Source organism: Eptatretus burgeri, chromosome 16, assembly GCF_056783735.1.
Source record: "Eptatretus burgeri isolate ZD-2024b chromosome 16, Ebu_testis_v1, whole genome shotgun sequence".
NCBI lineage: Eukaryota > Metazoa > Chordata > Myxini > Myxiniformes > Myxinidae > Eptatretus > Eptatretus burgeri.
Genome location: NC_140976.1, coordinates 37,625,338 through 37,645,337, shown reverse-complemented (window position 1 = coordinate 37,645,337; position 20,000 = coordinate 37,625,338). Strand labels below are relative to the sequence as shown.

General features: G+C 44.9%; 1 protein-coding gene across 6 annotated transcripts in view; it reads left to right on the top strand.

Moving 5' to 3' along the window:
* LOC147010870 (la-related protein 1-like) overlaps positions 1-20,000 on the top strand; it is a 221,043-nt gene that overhangs the window by 83,694 nt on the left and 117,349 nt on the right. For 5 of the 6 annotated variants that reach the window (XR_015052200.1, XM_085858857.1, XM_085858860.1 and 2 more), the window contains 3 exons: positions 712-874; positions 13,759-13,881; positions 14,001-14,123. Coding sequence is in view for 5 of the 6 variants with exons in the window: in XM_085858857.1 (XP_085714983.1) it covers positions 712-874; positions 13,759-13,881; positions 14,001-14,123 (409 nt within the window). In the remaining variant the exon portion in view is untranslated. Of the gene's footprint in view, positions 1-711; positions 875-13,183; positions 13,325-13,758; positions 13,882-14,000; positions 14,124-20,000 lie in introns of those variants that run through there. The other variant, XM_085858861.1, reaches the window with a different exon arrangement.

Below are 20,000 nucleotides of genomic sequence, written 5' to 3'. Positions count from 1 at the left end.
GTTGTGCTCTTGCCTTTGTGGAGATATATTATGTTGATCTAGCCCTAATTTTATCGTTACATTGACTAATGTAATGAATAGTGGCCTCATTGACGTTTTAGTCTTTCGCCAACACAGTAACACGTGCACCACTCTCAAGTCGATCTAATAGTTTCACTTTTTCCACAAATGTCATCACTTTCTTCACTTTTTTATTCTGCTCTTCAGCAGATGCACCAATTGATGGATGTTTTGGACCCATGATTAAATAAATAGGACACAAAGTTTAATCACAATAAATACCGCACCTCACCAACCGTCAAGCAGACAGAAGACAAAGATGCGGCGGTGCTGCAGATGCTGGAAGACGCACAATGTAAATTTTCAAATTGTTCTTTTTTCCGGCAATACCGTACAATTATAATTTAACACATAATGTTAAATGAAGGAAAACATTGTTATCCAAGCATTGAAAGTGTTAAAAAAAATGTTTTGAAAACATAAGGAGTTTGACGTTTTTTCCGCGGATACGCGGGAGTATCGGCGTGGACGGAGAGAAAGGGTGTCTAAAAGGTTAGCGCAGATATGCGAAATCGGTGAGGGTTGACTGTACAAAGCGGACAGGGACGGGCTTTGCATTTTCAGATGCCTTCTCGTTTTTACTTTTTTTACCTATTCAATCCCCACTTGCATTCATCACCCACATCCCTTTTTCTCTTTCTTTCCTAACAGGTTCAGCGAGGCCAAGGGGATCGGAGAACTGGCCCTGGAACTCAGCCTGAGGCATGTACACAGGGGTCTGAGTGCAAGGAGAACTGTCACGCAGTTGAGATCAGCCAAGATGGGTTCAACTGTGAGTCAGAACGGCCTCGCTCACCTGTGTCACGACGAAAAGGTATTTGTTGTTGATATTTTTGACCATTTTGTCATGTTTGTGACTATTTCTGTGCACTTCTTTTATCTTTTGATTGTATTAAAGCCTGCCAAATTGCAACAACTTTTGGTGCAGCTGGAGGCTTGACTGCTAAACTGATGCACCGTGTTAGACTGGTACCATTGTTGGTTATTTTGTTTGCTGTTTTTGTTGTTGCATTTAATTTATATGCCTGGTGTTGGCTTAATGGTTAGGGTGGTGGGCTTGGGATCCTAGGGTTCTGTGTTCAAGGCCCCCTTTTCTGTTGAATTAATACCAGGTGGGGTTGACTCAGCCTGCCATCCTTCCGAGGTCGGCAAAATTAGTACCAGCTTGCTGGGATGATTGAGCCATTCGAGTATCCTGCGTCAGAGTGGTGACCGGTCCAGGATTGTGCCCAATTGCCCAGGAGACTGCTTCGGCATCACCGACGCTCTGTACAGAGTTTGGTCCCCATGGATGGATGAATGGATGGATTTAATTTATTACACAAGACCACCTGTGCCATTCCCAGGGATAGGAAAGATAAATCTATTACTGTGTTTACAACTCAACATTTGCACAGAACTCGATGTAATATCAAAATACAGTCCTGTACAAAAGTCCTACACCACTTTGAAAATATACATTTTTACTGTTATATTTTGAAAATACATTATATTATCATGATTATGATCATGTTTTATGAAAGGAACAAAAATGGATTGTATTTTATAGTTCCCCCCGACCCAAATTGTGATGAGCGGTTAGGCCGAAGTCACATTTGCCACGGCGGCCGTGGGGTCTTCAAAATATACGGCCACTAGCAATTATACGGTGGCTGCAGTATTTCCACGGTCACACAATGTAGCAGTCACATATGTTTTTATTTTTCGGGTAGCCGCATGGCATATTTATAAATTGTGGAGACCGAAAACGTGGGGGTGCCATACGGTCTTTGATTTGATGTCGCACGGTGACCTTAGGGCGTTCCTGCGGCAGCCATAGAATTTTCAAGGCAGACACAAGGTGCCCGCAAGGCGACCGCAGGGGGACCGCAGGGGGGCCCTAAGGCGAACGTGCGGCCAGACGGACGGTAACGAGTGGGTTAATTTTTTTTAACCAGTTTTTTTTTTGTTTCAGCTTGTCGAATTGCTACGGCAAACGTAGAAATGAAAAAAGTTATAACTCCGCGTTATAATTCCACGGCGACCCTTACGACCTGTAAAATATAGCCAAACGGCGTAGGGCCACCCTGAGGCCACTGCAGAAACTCTGCGGCCACCGCACGTTTCTCTCAATTCAGAGGGCGTACGGCCGCCATATCCTCGCTGTAGAGCAAATGTCACTTAGGCCGTAGGTCTTAAATTGTGGAGACCGAAAACGTGGGGTTGCCGTACGGTCTTTGATTTGACGTTGCACGGTGACCTTAAGGGGGCCCTGCGGCGGCCATAGAATTTTCAAGGCAGATGCAAGGTAGCCTCAAGGTGCCTGCAAGGGGACCGCAGGGGGGCCCTAAGGCGAACGTGCGGCCAGACGGACGGTAATGACTGGGTTAATTTTTTTTTCACCAGTTTTTTTGTTTCGGCTTGTCGAATTGCTACGGCGAACGTAGAAATGAAAAAAGTTATAACTCCGCGTTATAATTCCACGGTGACCCTTACGGCCTGTAAAAGATAGCCAAACGGCGTAGGGCCACCTGAGGCCACCGCAGAAACTCTGCGGCCGCCGCACATTTCTGTCAATTCAGAGGGCGTACGGCCGCCGTATCCTCGCCGTAGAGCAAATGTGACTTAGGCCTTAACACCGCCAGCCCGGAAAGCTGAGCATTTTTTTCCTCATTAGGAGGCAGACACGTTGATCCTCAGAGATTATAACGCATTTGGGAGGGGTGGGGCACAATGGCGGAGCGATGGAGACACAGATGGATGCACGGGGGGGGGGGGTTATACTCGAACCCCACGACAAATACAGACACAGCAACTTAAAATAAATGGATTTAATGAAAAGAGACAAATATTACAAGGAACAATAATCAGAATACATTAATACGTGAGTTAAATTAATCCGAAAGTCTAAATCGAGACGCCTCCACACACAGACTTAAATACAGACAAGAGGAAATAAAATAAAGAAAATCTTTCCTTCATTCTGGCACTTCCTTCATACAAAGATGGTCTTTATGGAACGTGGAATTTATGGAACGCACTTCCATTTGCACGTGTAGACGCGCACAAAATGGTGCCAAGCTGCTCTCTTGCAGCGGGAATGTTTGTCAGGCAATTCATGAGTGGTATTCAACACTAAGGCTCACCGACCGTTTATCGCGCCTGCCGATACCCTCCTTGCAGAATGGCGTTGTCCCCTTTGGTGACTTACACGAGGTTCTGAGGTCTGTCCCGCACGACCAGCCAAGAGTCGATGACCAGCGTCTTGCTCAATGCAAGAGCCAAATTGCTTCAGCACGAATACGAGAATCATGCCGTCTTCTTCATGCGTTGAAGGAAAGCCAGCCATAGAGCCCTGTTCTTACAGGCCATCTCCTAACTACATTGTGCGTCCCTCACTCCCCACTCGTATGTTCCTTCCCTGAACTCTGTCTGACATCACCCCGAACAACCGTTCCTCCCGGGGCGTGGCTTGCTCGCACCAAGCCCAGGAAAGTGGGGCTTCTCGCCTGTTCAGCATGTCTGCCTCCACAAGTCGGCTGTGCTTTGATGGGATCCGGTAAGGAGTTTGGCACGGTTTCATGGTGGCTTTTTAGACTTGAGGCAGCAGCACGGATGTTCATCAAGAAGGCGCTGGGCTGGAATTTCTGTAAGTGAAATGCGGCTGGAAGTATCTGGATGACAGCATATTCCTTCGGATGGCTGGCTGAGCAATGTTGGAGAGGATAGGGAGCCACTCAATCTTTGTTTTTTCGAGGGTTCCAGACACTGTTCTTATCACGGCGTTTAATTGAATGTCGATGGCTTTTGTATGTGCTCTTGCCGACCAGAATAATGCACAATACTCTCCAGTCAAGTACATAGGGGCAAGAGTTGGGTGGCAAGAAGAAAGCCATTACTCAAAAAAGCCCACCTTGAGGCCTGTTGGTATGCAAAAAACCACTCTGTAGATTCTGAAGCCATGTGGCAAAAAGTTTTGTTGTCTGACGAAAGCAAGATGGAACCTTTTGACTTAAATGCAAAACGTTACGTTTGGCGCAAACCCAACACAGCACACCACCCAAAAAACACCATCCCTACTGTGAAGCATGGTGCTGGCAGCATCATGTTGTGGGGATGTTTCTCAGCAGGGACTGGGGCACTTGTCAGGATGGAAGGTAAAATGGATGGAGCAAAATACAGAAAAATCCTAGAGGAAAACCTGCTGTCCTCTGCAAGAAAGCTGGAATTGGGACAGAAGTTCACCTTCCAGCATGATGACGATGTTCACCTTTCGGCATGACGACGATGTTCACCTTTCAGCGAAGCGACGGGTTGTATTTGCTCGTCATGAAATATAGGTACTGTTTTGAGGAAACTGTGATGTTAAAACTGATGGACATGTAATACACTTATTGTGTGAAGTAAATAAACATGAACATTGGCTTGGTCATGAAATACCGGTGTCCACAACTAGTCGGGAGGCCGCCAGAGAAATTCCTGAGAGATACAATTTCGTACACTCCAACACCACCTCTAAGTTTATGTATATTTAAAAACCGAACAAGGTACGTTTTCACAACGAAAATACTCATGATTGATAGTTGACATCTTTAATTTAAATACTGTCCTTCAGTCGTGATGCTCAGGGGTGTGTTCAGTTACCAAGCAGCCAGCTAGCACTTGCCAAGTCGGCTGTTGCTTATCAACGGTTTTGAATGGAGTGCTTGCTTGACTGCTTTCGCTACTTGGCGAGGGCTCTATAAAAAACTTGAAACTGAACACGAGTAGCTGCACTTGGTATCTAACGGAGGGAGGGGAAGGGATGGGGTGAGTGGAAAGACCCAGTGTTACCCTGCAACGCCGGGTACCCCTGCTAGAATGTTTCTACGGGTGATCCATAATTGCCCCGCACGTGTATCGCAAAGCGTGGTTAAGCAGTTGATTCACTGTATGTTTGTCTGACAGAAGTCAGTCGACGTTTGAGGAGCTACTTAATTTCAATTTAATTTTATATTGAACACTAGAATACAAAGAGGAACATGAATTGGTACAGGAGTTGAGCAGTATTTGGCTCCGAATTTGGCAAATTGTGTGGAGTCTGGTCCCAAGTACACATGAGGCCCGGCGAGGAGGAGTGATGTAAGCGACATTTTTTAAATGATATGATGATGATAGGCTCGGATGATAGGGGAAGGGTTAATTGACCGTTTTTACAGCCATTTTTCCCTGCTGTGCAGGGGTTTGGCTTTTTCTTGAGGCAATGTTTTTTTTTTTATGGCCGGATGCCCTTCCTGACGCCAACCCTGATCGCCTCTTACGACACACAGGGATATGGTACACCTATTCTAACCGGGGCATACACCGCGACCAGTACACTGGTACTCATTTCGCCGACCTCGGAAGGATGACAGGCTGAGTCAACCCCCTGGTGTTAATTCAGCAGCCAACGGGGCTTGAACTCAGGACCCTTGGATCCCAAGCCACCACCCTAACCACTAAGCCAACACCAGGCTTAATATTTAGGTTATACCACCACCAGGTTAAAATAGTGCTATATGGCATTAACTCCAAAATGGCCGATGTGGCCCTTACATCACTCCTCCTCGCGGCGCCTCACATGTGCACTCGCGGTCTAGCAATTGCTTCAGTTAGTCTGACAGTCAAACAGAATTGAAATTTATTTCAAACAGGAAACATACTGTTTTTGGCAGTCATAAATGACACAAACAGCAGGTACAGAGAACTAATTTAATGTGTTGTCAAACAGAATTGAAATTTATTTCAAACAGGAAACATACTGTTTTTGGCAGTCATAAATGACACAAACAGCAGGTACAGAGAACTAATTTAATGTGTTGAATAAAGTAGTGTGAAAGACGCGGTACATCAGTTTTGGTAAACTTCCGATACAATTTTTTTTTTTCTTTTTATTACAGCCTTTCAAACTTTTATTACCTCCTCCACCAAAGGTGAAGGAGGTTATGTTTTCACCCCTTTCTGTCTGTTTGTCTGTTAGTGTGCAGGATATCTCAAAAAGTTGTGGACGGATCCAGGTGAAATTTTGTGTACAGTTTTGGTGTGTGACAAGGATGAACTGATTACATTTTGGTGAAGATCCGGATCTGGATCTGGCTACTAGAATTTCTTGTGATTCTTTACCATTGAGAGGTAGCGCCAAAAACTATATATATATACAGTAGCACGATATTTCAAGTTGTGGATGGATTTGGACGAAGCTTGGTGGACACGTTGGGTGTGTGGCAAGGAGGGATTGATTCGATTTTGGTGAAAATCAGAATCTGGATCTGGATATGAGATTTATTAAACACTAACAGCTCGGTTTCTTCACCATTGAGAGATAGGGGCAAAACCGATATATAGCATGATATTTCAAAAATGTATTTGGCCAGATACACTGTTGCCCATAAAGTTGGAATAAAATATTTTTTACCACTTTTTATGGAATGATTCTTACAGTGTGTTATTCATCATATCTAGGGTGTATATCGCCACACGACTTGATTGGTCAGTCTCTTCCAAATATATCACCATGAACTTAGTTTCGACTTTTAACCCTTTATGTACTGTGTCCTTAGCCTGAAATGAAAAGGGGGTATTTGGACAGCAGAATTAAGGATTTTCTGACAATTTTTTCCACCTCACTCAGTTTTACAGATACCACATATTTGGGTGATTTTATGCATCAAAATGTTCAATAGTTACTGTTTTAAATGTCAATCAATCACTAATATCGAGTATGGCTACGCCTGGCATGAATCAGTGTGTCAAGACGTTGCAGCATACTGTCCACAGGTTGTTTATGATGTCAATGGGCAGAGCGTCCCACTCATCGGTCAGAGCCTGAGCTAACTCCTGTAGAGTTTAAGGAAGATTGTCCCTGTCATTGATGGCTCGGCCTAAGGCATCCCAGGCATGCTCGATAGGGTTCATATCAGGGGAGCGAGCAGGCCATGGTAACTGCTCCACCCCCCTCTGCCTCAAGAAATTCTCTCACTGCAGCGGCCCTGTGCGGCCTAGCGTTGTCGTCTTGCAGCCGAAAATTGTTTTGATAAACCCTTCTTGCGTGTGGAAGCCAGTGGTTTTCCAGAATGTTCAGGTACACGACGGCGTTGACATTTTCATCCGGCACCACCAGTGACGTTTTTCCTCCATAATGAATACCGGCCCATACCATCACTGAGCCGCCACCACCTTGAGTCGATTCCTGAATACAGTCATCTCGGAGGTTCTCACCACGTAATTGACGAACCCTTTGTCTTCCATCTTTACGGTCAAGGATGTAGCTGCTCTCGTCCGTAAAGACAACATGTCGCCAGTGTCCGAGCTGTAATCTTCTGTGCTCCCTAGCCCAGCGAAGTCGAGCAACTCTGTGGTGAACGGTTAGGCGTGGACATTTGGTCATTCGTCTTGCTCGGTAACCATGTTGAAGCAATCTCCGATTTACAGTCTGGCGGGGAACGTTGATTCCATAGTGTCTTCTCCACAAACGACGAAGACGGCTCGCTGGCATTTTCCGGTTTCTACGGCATAGATTAAGCAGTTGGCGATCATCTCGTCTGGTAGTCAATCGTGGTCGTCCTGGAGATTTTCGTGGCCTCAAATGACCCACCTCTCGATGATGTCTGAGGATTTTACAGACCGTACTCTGTGATATCCCGACAAAATAAGCGACATTGGCTTGTCTGTACCCTTCCGGAAGCACTCTTCGGTGTATTGACAATGCCGTTGGACGAGGTATAGCCTAGGGAACCTCTGTGTCAGTTTTTGTTGTAAAGGTAACAGCCAACTCTGAAAAACGTGGGCTCGTTGCTCACAGACTTGGAGCAGGGAAAGAGACAAAACACCAGACGTCTGGCCTTTTATAGCTCCCAACAGAAGGCCTTGTTACGTAATTCAAAACTTTGCACGAATTCATTTCACCTAGGTAGTGGGGACTCATTATGTAATGTTAACCTGCTCTAATCTGATTACTGAGGTGCTCAAATAGAAATAAGTTTTAAGATTGGGTCTGAAAAAAATTTATTCCAACTTTATGGGCAACAGTTTATGTTCTCGTGGATCAGGCATTGTGTGGCGGAGGTATGTGATCTCCCGAGTGCCATTCTGGTTTTTCAATTGAATTGTATATTTGAACACTATAGAACACAAATTGGCTTATTTGCAATTTCAAAAACCTTCAGTTTGTTTGGGCAAAAATTTTAAACCATCTTGATGAATCAAATTTGGCACACCCTGTAACGGCGGAGTAGCAGCGAGATTTAGACAAAATGGCGATGCCTTGTGGTGCAACCACAGAGCTAACTTCATCCAAATTATCTGTTTGTTTTGTCCACCCTTTTCTCAAAGATCGTTCCAAAATCGTTAATTTCTCTGAGTCGAGTTGCCAGAACATTCACCTCTGGACTGTCCCATTTGACCGATCAGCTTCATATGGTTGCCATCGCGCCTGTTATTCAAAGTTCAGGAACAAAACTAATATATAGTGCTCAGAAATACAAAGCAATAATTGAAAAGACCCTTGCCATGTTCTTTTTCCCAAGACTGAGTCGGGTAAGGTATTATATTGTTGCGGTTCTCGGAACCGCATGCATCCAACAGATAGTGGTCCCAAGACAGTTATTCCATTAATATATGTGTAGATAGTCCCTTCCCCTTTTGTCTAGCAGGATAACAGGGGCGTGCATTGCGAGGATCTCATAGCTAGGTTTGCTTACATCATTTCTTCTTAATTTCATTTCTAATGTCATTTCTACTCTTCTTTTCTGATTATTGCTGAGGACCCATCTCACAGCGCAGGGCACACGTTGCTCAGATTTACCTCAGGAATAAGGGCCAAGCAGGCACTACACCCACACCCTCCGTAGAAAACACAACCTGCCAAATGCACACGCAGTGGTAATTTCCACCCAATGGACAGGAAACACATCCAGCATGACGCCCACGCTGCACGGAACGCGTACCGAGGCCGATAATAGAAAGACAACCCCACGCCACATTACGCGGGATGCGAGTGTGCAAGGCTCAAGCGGTGCATTCCTTTCAACCCATTTCTGGACTAATTATATCGATTGGGTTTTGCCCCGTGTACACGATAGCAGAATCGGGCAAACGTGAGCACTGGCCACGTGTGTAATGGCGGATCCACATGCACCGTATGGAACGTGCTCGAAGGCAGACCCATGCGCCGCTCGCGACTTTATCGTACAGAGCAGGGCACGAATGTACCGCTCGTGACATTTTGTTATCGGCCAGAGCAGAGCACTAATGTACCGCCCACGACACCTTGTTGTCGTGCAGAGCGGGGCACGAATGGACGCATCTTACTGTGTGTACATGGGTTTGCCATGACATCTTACCTTCTCGTCTCTACGGCCAGCGAAGCTGCGATCGGGCAGAGGCATGTTGTGCAGCTCGGGCCACGTGGCGCACACGGACCTGGCGCGTTGGCCAGCGCTGGTCGGGGGTGCCCGAGCGGGCGTGCGGGACCGACGCTCTGCTCAGCCTGTCATCAGGGCACGGCCCGGGGGTTCTTGCAAGGCAAGTCATGACGCGGAGTTCGGTGTGGGCGATTCATATCATGTCGTGGGGTCGGAGCGGGACATCTTTGCGGCGTGAGGTCACCTTGACGGAAGTGGAATGTTGCTGCTTCCAACTATCATGGCCGGGCTGCGCACGGGGTCGCTGCCAATCAGAGTGCGCGATTCGGGTGACGTCACCGACTTTCGTGGTGGCCCCCCGTCCCGCGACGCGGGGCCTATAAAGGTCCGAGCGGATCCTTCTTTCTCTTTCTGCTGCCCTGCCTCACCTTCCGCTCAAGCTGGACCTTGACTCCGCCTTCTGTAATAATCACTTCGACTCCGCATTCTGTCGTCATCACTTCGACTCCGCATTCTGTCGTCATCACTTAGACTCCGCATTCTGTCGTCATCACTTCAATTCCGCCTTCTGTCGTCATTGCTGGGCTCCTCCTCCTCTTCTCCGACCTCATAACGCTGACTCCACCCTCCCAACTCAAGCCCCTCCTTCACACCCATGGTCTCGACACGAGCTGCCCAAAGCAGGAGACGACGCACCAGCTGTCGGGGGGGGGGGGTACCGTGCCATGGCGTATTCCCCCCAAACATATTGGTGGCACGTTCGGGGACTGCGTATCAATTATACAAAGGTACCGAGAGACCGTAGCCTCAACTCCTCTCCTCTCTTGCTTCAATCCCTCTTCATCGGGTTTTCTGTGTCTGTGTGTGTGCGTGTGTGTGTCCTGGCGCCTGTCTATGTAAGTAAGCGTGCAGAAGATTGTTATTATTATTTTCGGATTAGGTCTGCTCTGCATCCGCTTTTATAAGTAACTTGTTTATTGCTGCACCACACCTCTCTCCACTATCTCTGCACAACACACCCCAATAAATCTCTTCATCGTACCACATACCTTTCCTCTCCCATTGTTAATAAATTACGACTGTATAAGGAATGTTTCCAGCTCGTTTTTGGCTTTTCCTTCATTGGTCCAGCATGGTCCGAATCCTAGTTTCGCCGGGACTTTATTCCCAACAATCCGTTCCTTTTAGCCGGTACGTCCTTGGCAGTGTCGCTCGGCTGCATCCGCTCCGGTAAAGTGATCCGGTCCGCTAGAGTGATCCGGTTTGGACAATGCGTACCGAGGGTGCATTCCCCTGTAATTAAATCACGTTATTTTTAGGTAACCGGATTAACTAGACGGCGGACCCTAAGCACATGGTTGAGTTATTGGCGTCCACGGTCGGTTAAACGACCCGCCGCGTCACGGAATTATCTGTGCGCGACGGCCTACAATTCCGGGTAGTCTGGTGGGAGCCGAGATAGCTCCCTCCCCCAGTGGTCTTCTCACCCAACCCCCGGCCCGCAACAATATGAACTCTTAAGTCCCTCTTTTAATTTTGGAATAGTGTACCACATTGTTAATGTAAATCAGAACAAATATATATATTTTTTCTTCCTGGAAGGCTTTTTATTGCTATTTTAATTTGTGAACATCAAATTTCAACACAAGCTCCTGCATTCTCAGCACATTGTGACTAAGACACTCCACCAGCAAATCAGCAAAAATATTGTGGATAGAACCTTGGAACTTTCTAATTCATGCAAATTAGCAGGTTTGCTGGCATACACGTTTTCATAAGCCCATCCCCATAACAAAAAAATGCACAGGGTTAAATCAGGATTCCTGGATGGCCACTTGATCAATCCTCATTCCTCATCTGTGTTGAAAGTGGGTACCCAACCAACTACAAATTTCAATCGAGAAGTGCGGAGGGCACCATTTTGCATAACAGTCGTTCCATCTGTGTTGAATTTTGGGAAGAAGAAAGTTTTGAAGCATTTCCAAGTATCTCTGTCCATTTATTGTATCACAGAGGATGTAAGGTCCATTAAGTTGCATTGAAGTCATTCCACACTAACCAAGCAGTTTTAGCCAACTTTGGTTGCATTTGACTATCGTTTCTGGATTATTTCCTGACCAGAAATGGCATTTATGCCTGTTGGCAAAACCACCAACACGGAAAGCAGCCTTGTGAGACCAGATAATGATATGTAACAGCTGGACAGTCATCAATCCTCTGAAGAAAATGTTCACAAAACTCCATTCTCTTGTCACAATCATCTCAAAACAACTGCTGAACATATTGAGTGTGCAGATATTTGTTGACCATGGTACAGCCGGTCTCTTGATTAAATTGCTGATGAAGGAGTTCATGACCATACACAGTCAGCCATATCTCTTCTCTAGAATCTGCAAGGCTTGTTGTACTCTCCCTTCTACGGTCTCCAGACCAGCAACAGTCTCCTTTTCCTCGCCAACATGGAATTGTAGTAAGTGTGTCATCTTGTATTCATCATACAGGACCTCTCGTGACATTATGTGGTTCTGAAACCGTTGACGAAAGAGAGGGAACAGGTATGGGGCTCCCCAAAACTTCTCAAGTTGTACTGGGGGTAAATCTTGGTTGAAGGCCAGTTTTTTGTTGGGTCAGTGAAATGTCTCTCATGGCTGTTGCGACTATAGCCAGGACTTGTTCATGTGTGGATGGCGCAGATGGTGTTGGCATTAGTGAGTGCACCGAGGTAGTTGCTGCATGTGGGACCCTTGGTAGAGATTCACTCAGCCCTATTCTTACAGTTGAGATGGTACAGGCCATTGCGTCTTTAGGAAGGGATAGAGCAGACTTTGTTGTTAGGTTTGCCATTGGTGAAAAGGCAGGAGGGCCCACTGTAGGAGCATCTGATGGATGGAACCTTAGGCTAGAAGATTCTGTTTTGGAGCAACACCATGTTCTGCAGAGGGAGAGGCCAAGGGCATCACTGAGAATAGCATCCTGTTAGTTATTGGGCGTGTAAAGTGTAATGTTGATGCTACTCTTTTGAGGTCTGCATCAGACCAAGGTGAAGGTATTGTTATGGATCCAGGGTCTGGGATTGTATGCCATAGTTATTGTATGGCCATGCATTCTGGCCCTGTGGGTTAAGAAGCATATATTTGTTTGACCATGTGCTTCAGCCTTTGGACTGAACTAGAAGAGTGCACTGGTTTTACAAACTTTGTTCGATGTGTGTACTTCGGCTGTAGGGCCAGGGGCATGTGCTTATCTTTGTTGCAGTGTTTAATTTTTTTTAAATCTTTTTTATTTTAAAAAGACTGCGTCATCAGAGGCAATTGAGCCCAAAATGCGTCTGTGGATCAATTCCCTTCCCAAGGAGGACGTTTATTTTTCAGTTACCTTGTATCCATTGGAAAAAGGCCCTATATAAATACAATTGTATACGTATTGTATATGTATTGTATATGTGTGTATATTTGTATGTGTTTGATTATATTTAAACAAAATAGCACAGTCATTGAACATCATGGTATTCCAGCTACCATAAAGGGTTTGAATCTTGCCCCCATCAGCATTGAGAGATACTGTCGCAGACTGTGTGATGAGCGGTTGAGGAAGTACAGGTAGTGGACAAAAAAATGGAAACACCAAGGTAAAGTCACTTATTAGGGTGTTGGGGTACCACATGTGGCCAGTATTGCCTGTATGTGCTGTGACAGATTCCACCAGCATCTGGAATCCTGCAGGGGGATGCGGCACCACTCTTCCATGAGAAGGTCAATCAACTCACACCTGTTCGATGGAGGTGGAAAACGCTGCTTCAGTCGTCGTTCTACAATATCCCATAAATGCTCGGTTTGGTTCAGATCTGGTGATTGAGACGGCCAGGACATATGGATAACATCAGGTCATGCTCAACAAACTATTGGGTGACGACATATTCTCTGAAGATGGGGGCATTGGTTGGGGGGGGGCGTGGGGGGGTATCCTCTTGCAGCCATGCAAGCTATAATTATAGGCAACCAGGCCTGTGCAGCATTTTTATTGATCACTCTAAGCATACTGGGATGTTATTTGCTTACTTAATACATGGGCCACACCTCCATGGAAACTCTTCCTTGGTGTTCCTCATTTACCCAGATGTTTCCATTTGTTTTGTTCACTAACTGTAGGTGGCATGAAGTGGAGTCATCTGCAAAGTTTTGTGGCAATAGCTTTTTGTTGGATTTATACTTTTTTATAGCCTGTGTTGTTTCACTTTGAGAAAGAATTGTGCATTTTGGATTTGTGTATTTGAATTATTTGAGTGTATTTTGGGAATCGTTCCCACTTTACATTGACCTCTTCCCTTAATTTTAAACAGGTATGAAGCACAAGTGGGTTCCTCTTCACCTTGGGGATGTAAGGGTGGAAAATAACCGCTGGGGCCGAGGAAGATCCAGGTTTGGTCTCGATGCAAGAATTGGTCGGAAGGCCGATGATCACAGTGAGGAAACAATGCTGGCAAATGAGTTGTTGGGTTGTCTTGAAACCTTCATTGTCTTATTGATTAACTGACACCTAATTAATAATCTTCTGACAAGCTTCCATTTGGTTTACTCTAAGGTACAAGCTGGCGGCCCAAAGATGAAGCTGACGAGGCTGGGAGCTTACGAAATGAAGCGAGAGGCAGGGGACGTGGGAGAGGTCGTAGCCGGGGCAGAGGACGAGGAAGAAACAATCCCAGATGTAAGGCTTTTTGTTTTATTAATATTGTTATTCTTAGTTCCTTTCTGGTTGGTTTCACCAGAGGGGACTGACTATAGGTTTGCTGTCTGTCCACCATCCCACCTGTGGTTTTTCTGGCCTCCCCCCCCCCCCCATACCCTTTAACATATTCAACTGAAACTTGCTAGATGGCTTTATTATGATAAGTTACAGAACAAGTTCGAGTTTCAGGGCATTTCATCAATTTTTCAGAGTTATGCTCTTTTTAGACTGAGAAAATATCACCTATTATACATGGGTCAGTGTTCAAGTGCCCTGACTCCACCCCACTGCTTTACACCCATTGGTCGGACAGCTGGCCTGACTCCACCCCAATAAAATCATGCTCCGCCATGAGACCTGGGTGTTAGTCTGTGGCCCAGTGCAATTGGAATGATCCCAGGTACAGTCATGGCCAAAAATGTTGGCACCCTTGCACTTTTTTCAAATAATGCACCATTTATTCCAGAAAATTGTTTAAATTAAAAAAATCTTTTAGTATCCACTTCTGTATTTCTTTGGTTTGCAGTGGAACAAAACTAAAAAAGCTGAAAAAACTCCTAAACGTTAGCTTATTCCACACATCCTAAAATGGCCCGGACAATATTATTGGCACCTTTAAGAAGTTGTTAGAAATAATGATATTTCAAGCAGGTGATTCTCCTTTACTTTGGAAATGAACTCACCTGTGGCGAGTTACAGGTGCCTGCAAAATAATAATCACTCATTCAACCAGTTTGAATGGAGAAAAAGAGTCATTTTGCTATTTTGTGTCACTGTGTGTACCGCAATGAGCATGGAGAAAAGAAAAAAAAAACAGTGGATTGTCTGAGGAGGTCAGACACTAGATTGTGGCCAAGCATGGACAATCTCAAGGCTACAAGTTCATCTCCAGAGACCTTGATGTTTCTGTGTCTGCGGTACGCAATGTTATCAGGAAATTTAAGGCCCATGGCACTGTAGCCAACCTCCCTGGACGTGGCTGCAAGAGAAAACGTGATCGAAGATTGCTGTGAAGGATTGTTCGAATGGTGGAGAAAGCACCTCAATCAACTGCCAAACAGATTCAAGCTGAGCTTCAGACACAATGTACGGCAGTTTCAACTCGCACCATCCGTCGCCAACTCAATGAAAGGGGGTCTCTGGTCGGAGACCCAGGAGGACCCCACAACTGAGAGAGAGACAGAAGAAAGCCCAACTGGAGTTTGCCAAAACTCAAGACCTGAACAAGTCAAAATCCTTCTGGGAGAATTTCCTGTGGACAGATGAGACCAAATTGGAGCTTTTTGCTAAAGCATATCATGTCTATGTTTACAGAAAACAAAATGAAGCCTTCAAGGAAAAGAACACCTTCCCTACAGTCAAACATGGAGGAGGTTCAGTGATGTTTTGGGGTTGCTGTGCTGCCTCTGGCACTGGGTGCCTTGAATGTGTGCATGAAATCAGATTACCAAGGCATTTTGGAGCACAATGTTCAACCCGGTGTCGAAAAGCTGGGCCTCTGTCGAAGGTCATGGGTCTTGCAGCAGGACAATGACCCCAAACACACCTCAAAAAGCACCCAGGAATGGTTCAAGCCAAAACGCTTGACTGTTCTGAAGTGGCCAGCAATGAGTCCAGATCGAAATCCCATTGAACTCCCGTGGGGAGATCTGAAAACAGCAGTTAGGAGAAGGCATCCTTCAAATCTGGGAGAACTGGAGCAGTTTGTACAAGAAGAGTGGGCCAAACTGGCAGTAGAGGGGTGTAGGAAGCTCATTCATGGATATAGGAAGTGCTTGACTGCACTTATTTTGTCCAAAGGCTGTGATACCAAATATCAAGTCAACGGTGTCAATAATTTTGTCAATGCCATTTCTTTTTATTTTCTGATTTAACAGGATATATTAAGTTCTAAATCAAAAACAAAGGTTCTGTTATATTAACAGTGAAATATAGAATTGAGGAGACCAAATACTTTTGTCAATTTCAACTTATTTTTCGAGAAATTTGTGAGTTTTTTTGTAAAAAGTGCAAAGGTGCCAATATTTTTGGCCACGACTGCATCTAATCACAATGTTTTATATGTGCACATAAGCTGTATGCATGTTTTTGCTTCATGTATGTACATTGAGTTATTTATCATATGAAATGGGCAAAGCTTAGAAATGAACAAAACATGATGGGCTATTGGGGTTTTTCTGCTTCATTTTATCTCTGGTATCGGCTCGAGCGTGCATTAAAGCACACTAATTTTTATCTCCGGTTTGTTATCGTCGTTTTCGTTGTTGGTTTCTTGTTAACAAAATAAATCAGTAAATGAAAATTGCTTTTCCTTTTATAGAGCCAAATAGACCAAACATGGTGGATTGTAAGGATTCTTCCTCTTAATTTTGGTGCCGGTATCAGCTCGAGCGTGTGTTAAACGCAAACAAATTTTTATCTCTCAAACATTCATTGGGACCTGTAGGGGACATGTATTGCAATGCAATTCTCGCTGTTGTTATTACCTCTGCCACCGAAGGTGGAAGGAGGTTGTATTTCACCCTTGTCTGTGTGTTTGTTTGTGTGCAGGATATCTCAAAAAGTTGTGGACAGATTTGAATGAAATTTGGTGGGCAGGTTGGGTGTGTGACGAGGATGAACTGATTAGATTTTGGTGAAGTTACGGAAATGGATCCGGCTGCTGGAATTTTTTGTGTGGTTCTTCACCATTGAGAGAAGTGGCCAAAAACGATATTTTGCACGATATCTCAAAAAGTTGTGGACGGATTTGGATGAAACTTGGTGGAAACATTGGATGTGTGACAGATGAATTGACTCAATTTTGGTGAGAATCCGAAACCGAATCCGGATTCGATAATTTTTGTTAGTGATTCTTCATCATTAAGAGATAGGGCTAAACTGATATACTGTCGGATCCCGCTACTTGCGGATTCGCTATCTTCAACTCACTGTCCATATTACCCTGTCCATATATTGTCCTGTTCATATTGTCGTGGAATAAACTTCAATTTCCACTCAGGTTCAGCATTCAAAAGAGAATCTTTAATACGTGATCACGAAGAGAGTACACAGAATACCATTGATTAACTTCTCTGACTAAAGGCTCCATTTTGAGCCTTTTTATACACAAGCAAGTACAAGTGTGGGTACCGAGGGTAAGATGAGAAATAGATGTGGTCATCCTTTGTTGAGGAAAAGTAGCTTGCTCAAGGCTTCAAATCTGGCATGAAATTTGGGTCTATCCAATAGGAAAGGAAAAGGAGTGGAGCAAAGTTAGACAAGATAAAGTATCAAGTGGTCCAAGCAAAGTTGAACTAAGGTCAGCCAGTGAGAGAAAAGTTCAAACAATTACTCATGGTCCAAATAGGTTTTCAGCAGGGCGAAAGTTCACACAACTCCTTAGAGCACCCAGTTACTCCTTCATGTTCCTCGTGCTGATGAGGATAAACAGTGCATTCCTCAGATTCTCAGTGGCCTTCAATGGTGCCACGGGCTGTTTTAATGCCCTATTATACACAACGCCATGTTCTTATTTATTTAAGTTTTGAGTTAAATCAGAATGTGTAAAAGGTATATCAATCATATAGTATTTAATATATCTGAAACTCGTGTGACGCTTCCAGGTAATTTCATACTTTTAGTCAAAGTACGACATTGCGAATTGATCTCACAAAAGCAAATATATCTTTTACAGAACAGCAAATGTAACAGAGGACATGGATGAATATGTTTCCAATGGAATCCTCTCAACGATAGCATTTCATTTTTTTTTTTGTCTTGTGGGCAATGTGCCTTTATTATCAAACCAATTACAGATACTTTAAGAGTAAAACTACTTCCACATTTCTCCCTCTTGTCCTTTAAAGTTTAAAGGACAATATTAAGCCAATTTGCAATTAACTGAAAATACATAGCCCCCGCAGGAGCATCTCTGTTTCCTGGGCATCAATCTCCGAGCACAAATCACAAGGCCTAGCCCTTCATGTTGGGGCTGGGGGGCTTCAGGTGATTCCGTGGCTGGGCCTGCTTGAGGCCACCGTAGAAGTAGGCCTTTAGGCCATTGCAGTAGAGATATACCTGCCTTGGGCGATCCAGCCATTATCAACAATATATTGTCCTGTTCATATGCTGTCAGTCCCCGCTACTTGCCGGGGATACGTTCCTGAAAAATGGCGTGAATGTTGGGACTTTGTTTAAAAAAAAAAAGTTAAAAATTTTTTTCAACATTATCTCGGCTCGTAGAAGAACGATTACACAGAACAAATCAGGACACAACATAACAAAGGGAACAGCAGGAGATAGAGGAAACAACAACAGGGTGAAGGCAGAAAGTCGTTGGAGACGGGCAAACAAGGGATGCAGGTAATGATGAGGGGTAAGAAGGGAAAATGCAAAGGGTGGGCAGTATGGATACATAAGCAAAATTGTGTTTGACCAGTTTGTGATTTTTGTCAAGGTCTGAGGCGAGGGAAGAGGCTGTTGCCTGTCTGTCAGAAGGATGAGAGATGTCACGGCATATAGTGGAGTCATCAACAAGGAGATAAAGAGGATTTTCCAGAAAGTTAGTGAGATCATTTGATGAAGATTAGGAATACTTTGGGGCCTAGAACACTGCCTTGGGGGTACTCCAGCCTTGACGGGGAGAGTAGATGAAAAGGTTCCGTTGAGAGCCACACTTTGGCTGCGAGAGTGGAGGAAGTCAGTAATTCAAGAGTGGAATTGGCCTTGGATTCCAGAGGCAGACATTTTGGAGAGCAAGGCAGGATGCCACACTGTATCAAAAGCTCAAGATATTTCCAGAGAGACAGCGCTGATCTCATGTCTAATATTGAGGACCTCCATTATTGTTGGGAGAGTCGCAGCACCTTGTCCAAGGTAGAGTGACCAGGTCTGAATCTGAGAAGAGGCTGTTGGAGAACAGGAATGATTTTAGGCCAACTGCCATGATGGATTCCATGACCTTGCTGATGATTGGAAGTACAGTAAGCTAATTGGGCTGTAGCCCCTTAATTGTAATTGCAATTGGCTCCAAAAGGGGGTGTTATTGCACCTTTTTTATATTGTGTAATTCTGTGATTTTGGCTGATTTACAATTTCCCAGGTGGATAAAGGAGACCAGTACTGAAGTGTAAGAAAAATAAATAAATAAAACCAAAAAACCCCCCCCAATAAAACCGTGAATGTTGAAGCAGGTCACACTTTATGACCTGCGGCTGCACAGGATCCGTGAATAGCGGTGTTCGACAGTATTTCCCTGGGTTTTTTTTTCTGTATACACTGCCGCGGCTTGTATGAGAGCTAACACACAGAACGTACAACAAAGGGAGCAGGAGACAAGGAGGGCGGGAGAGGGAAGGACAAAACAGTGGGGAACAGAGACATGAGGAGATCTGTGGAAGGGAGAGGGATGGGACGGGGTTCACAGGGTAGACAAGATGGACAATACAGGGACTTTAAGGAAGGAAAGCGGGGAATTTGGAGGAGGTGGGTTTAGGGTGGATTAGTGGGGGAAGAAAAGATTGTGATTTTGGATGGGGGAAGACAAAAGATGGTGGTGAACAGCTGTTTTGAAGACCTGGAGGGAAGAGTAGGATTAAACAGAGTGTGGGAGTTTATTCCAAAGGTGTGAAAAAGAAGAATGAAAGAGTGAAGGTGAGCAGTGATTTGTGATTTTGGTAGTTTTACCAGAAGGGGGTTATTGGCGGACCTTGAGCGGCCTGCGGAAATATGGGGGGGGGACTTATCTTAGACAGAGCAGGGGGTGGGGGGGCGGGGTGGTGGTGGAGCGAGGCCGGAGAGGAGACAGTCGAAGACAAAAAGACCAAAATAAATAAATAAGTGAAGAGGCTGCTGCTTGTCGATCTGAGGGATGAC